The 1,138-nt window shown below is 55.5% G+C and overlaps 1 protein-coding gene across 1 annotated transcript; it reads left to right on the plus strand.

The window, feature by feature from the left end:
* Positions 1-226: 226 nt before the first annotated feature.
* Positions 227-745, plus strand: LOC119444275 (uncharacterized). The gene has a single exon (XM_037708700.1). The coding sequence runs from the start codon at positions 227-229 to the stop codon at positions 743-745; it is 519 nt and encodes a 172-aa protein (XP_037564628.1).
* Positions 746-1,138: the final 393 nt, after the last annotated feature.

Genomic DNA, 1,138 nt, shown 5'->3' on the forward strand with positions numbered 1-1,138 from the left:
TACACGCTGGCCCGAGGCGTTCCCGCTTCACGACATCACGCATCCACCGTAGCCTCATATTTTGTTGCCGGATGGATCTCTCGCTTCGGCTGCCCAAGCATTGTTACTACGGACCGTGGCCGTAGTAACCATGTTTGAGTTTGAGTCCGAAATATTCAGAACACTCACACGTATCCTCGGCGTAAGGCACGTCCACACAACGGCATACCAACCCTCCGCATATGGAATGGTCGAACGACTGCACCGACAGTTGAAGGCTGCACTCATCGCTCGCAACGCCCAAACTTCATGGGTTGACGAGCTTCCCCTCGTGATGCTCGGCATACGCTCGGCCATTAAAGAAGACCTCGGGTGCACTGCAGCTGAAATGGTGTATGGCACGTCCCTTCGCCTCCCTGGTGAATTCTTCGACCCGGCTCCTGCCCCCGACCTGTCACCGCCAGACTACATCGAGTGGCTTCGGCACCTGTGTCAACGTCTGCAACCAACGCCCGCAAGACAACCGTCTAACTACGATGTCTTCGTAAGCAGAGACCTTGCTTCATCAAGTCACGTCTTTGTGCGACGCAAAGACATCCGGACATCTCTTACGGCACCGTACGAAAGCCCTTTCAAGGTGCTTGGGCGTACCGACAAGACCTTCACTTTGAGAGTAAACGGCCGCACGGACGTTGTAGCGATCGACCGCGTAAAACCTGCGTACATGCCGAACTCATCTGTTTCGGTTTCGCTTCCCGAGAGTTAAACGGCTGAATCGGCGCAAAACGCACCCAATGAAACATCCTTGTGGGGGGGGGGGGGGGGGAGCCTTGTAGGGGCGCGCCCTGAGCGCGCTCCCGATTGCAGCGCCAACACAGCGTTGCGCAAGACGCGCGAAATAAACACAGATCGCATCTCTGCGTTCGTTGTGTGCTGACGTGCGTCCCGCCGCTCGTATACAGGCGGCGTTGGCGTTCTATAGGCGTCGTATATCGCGACCACTATACCATGTGTCCCGAATCGTCGTATGCGGCAAGTCAGACTCCGACGTGTCGTACGACGGATCGCACGAAAAATCGCACCATGTGTCTCGCGCTTAAATGTGGAACACAGCTGATGAATCTTCCGTTCTAAGAAAGAACAAAACAAGCTCAAAGCA

Source organism: Dermacentor silvarum, chromosome 3 (assembly GCF_013339745.2).
Source record: "Dermacentor silvarum isolate Dsil-2018 chromosome 3, BIME_Dsil_1.4, whole genome shotgun sequence".
NCBI classification, from domain to species: domain Eukaryota; kingdom Metazoa; phylum Arthropoda; class Arachnida; order Ixodida; family Ixodidae; genus Dermacentor; species Dermacentor silvarum.

What these genes read in the sequence shown, in the direction of transcription:
- LOC119444275 (XM_037708700.1), top strand. Translation starts at nt 227, where the DNA reads ATGGTCGAACGACTGCACCGACAGTTGAAGGCTGCACTCATCGCTCGC.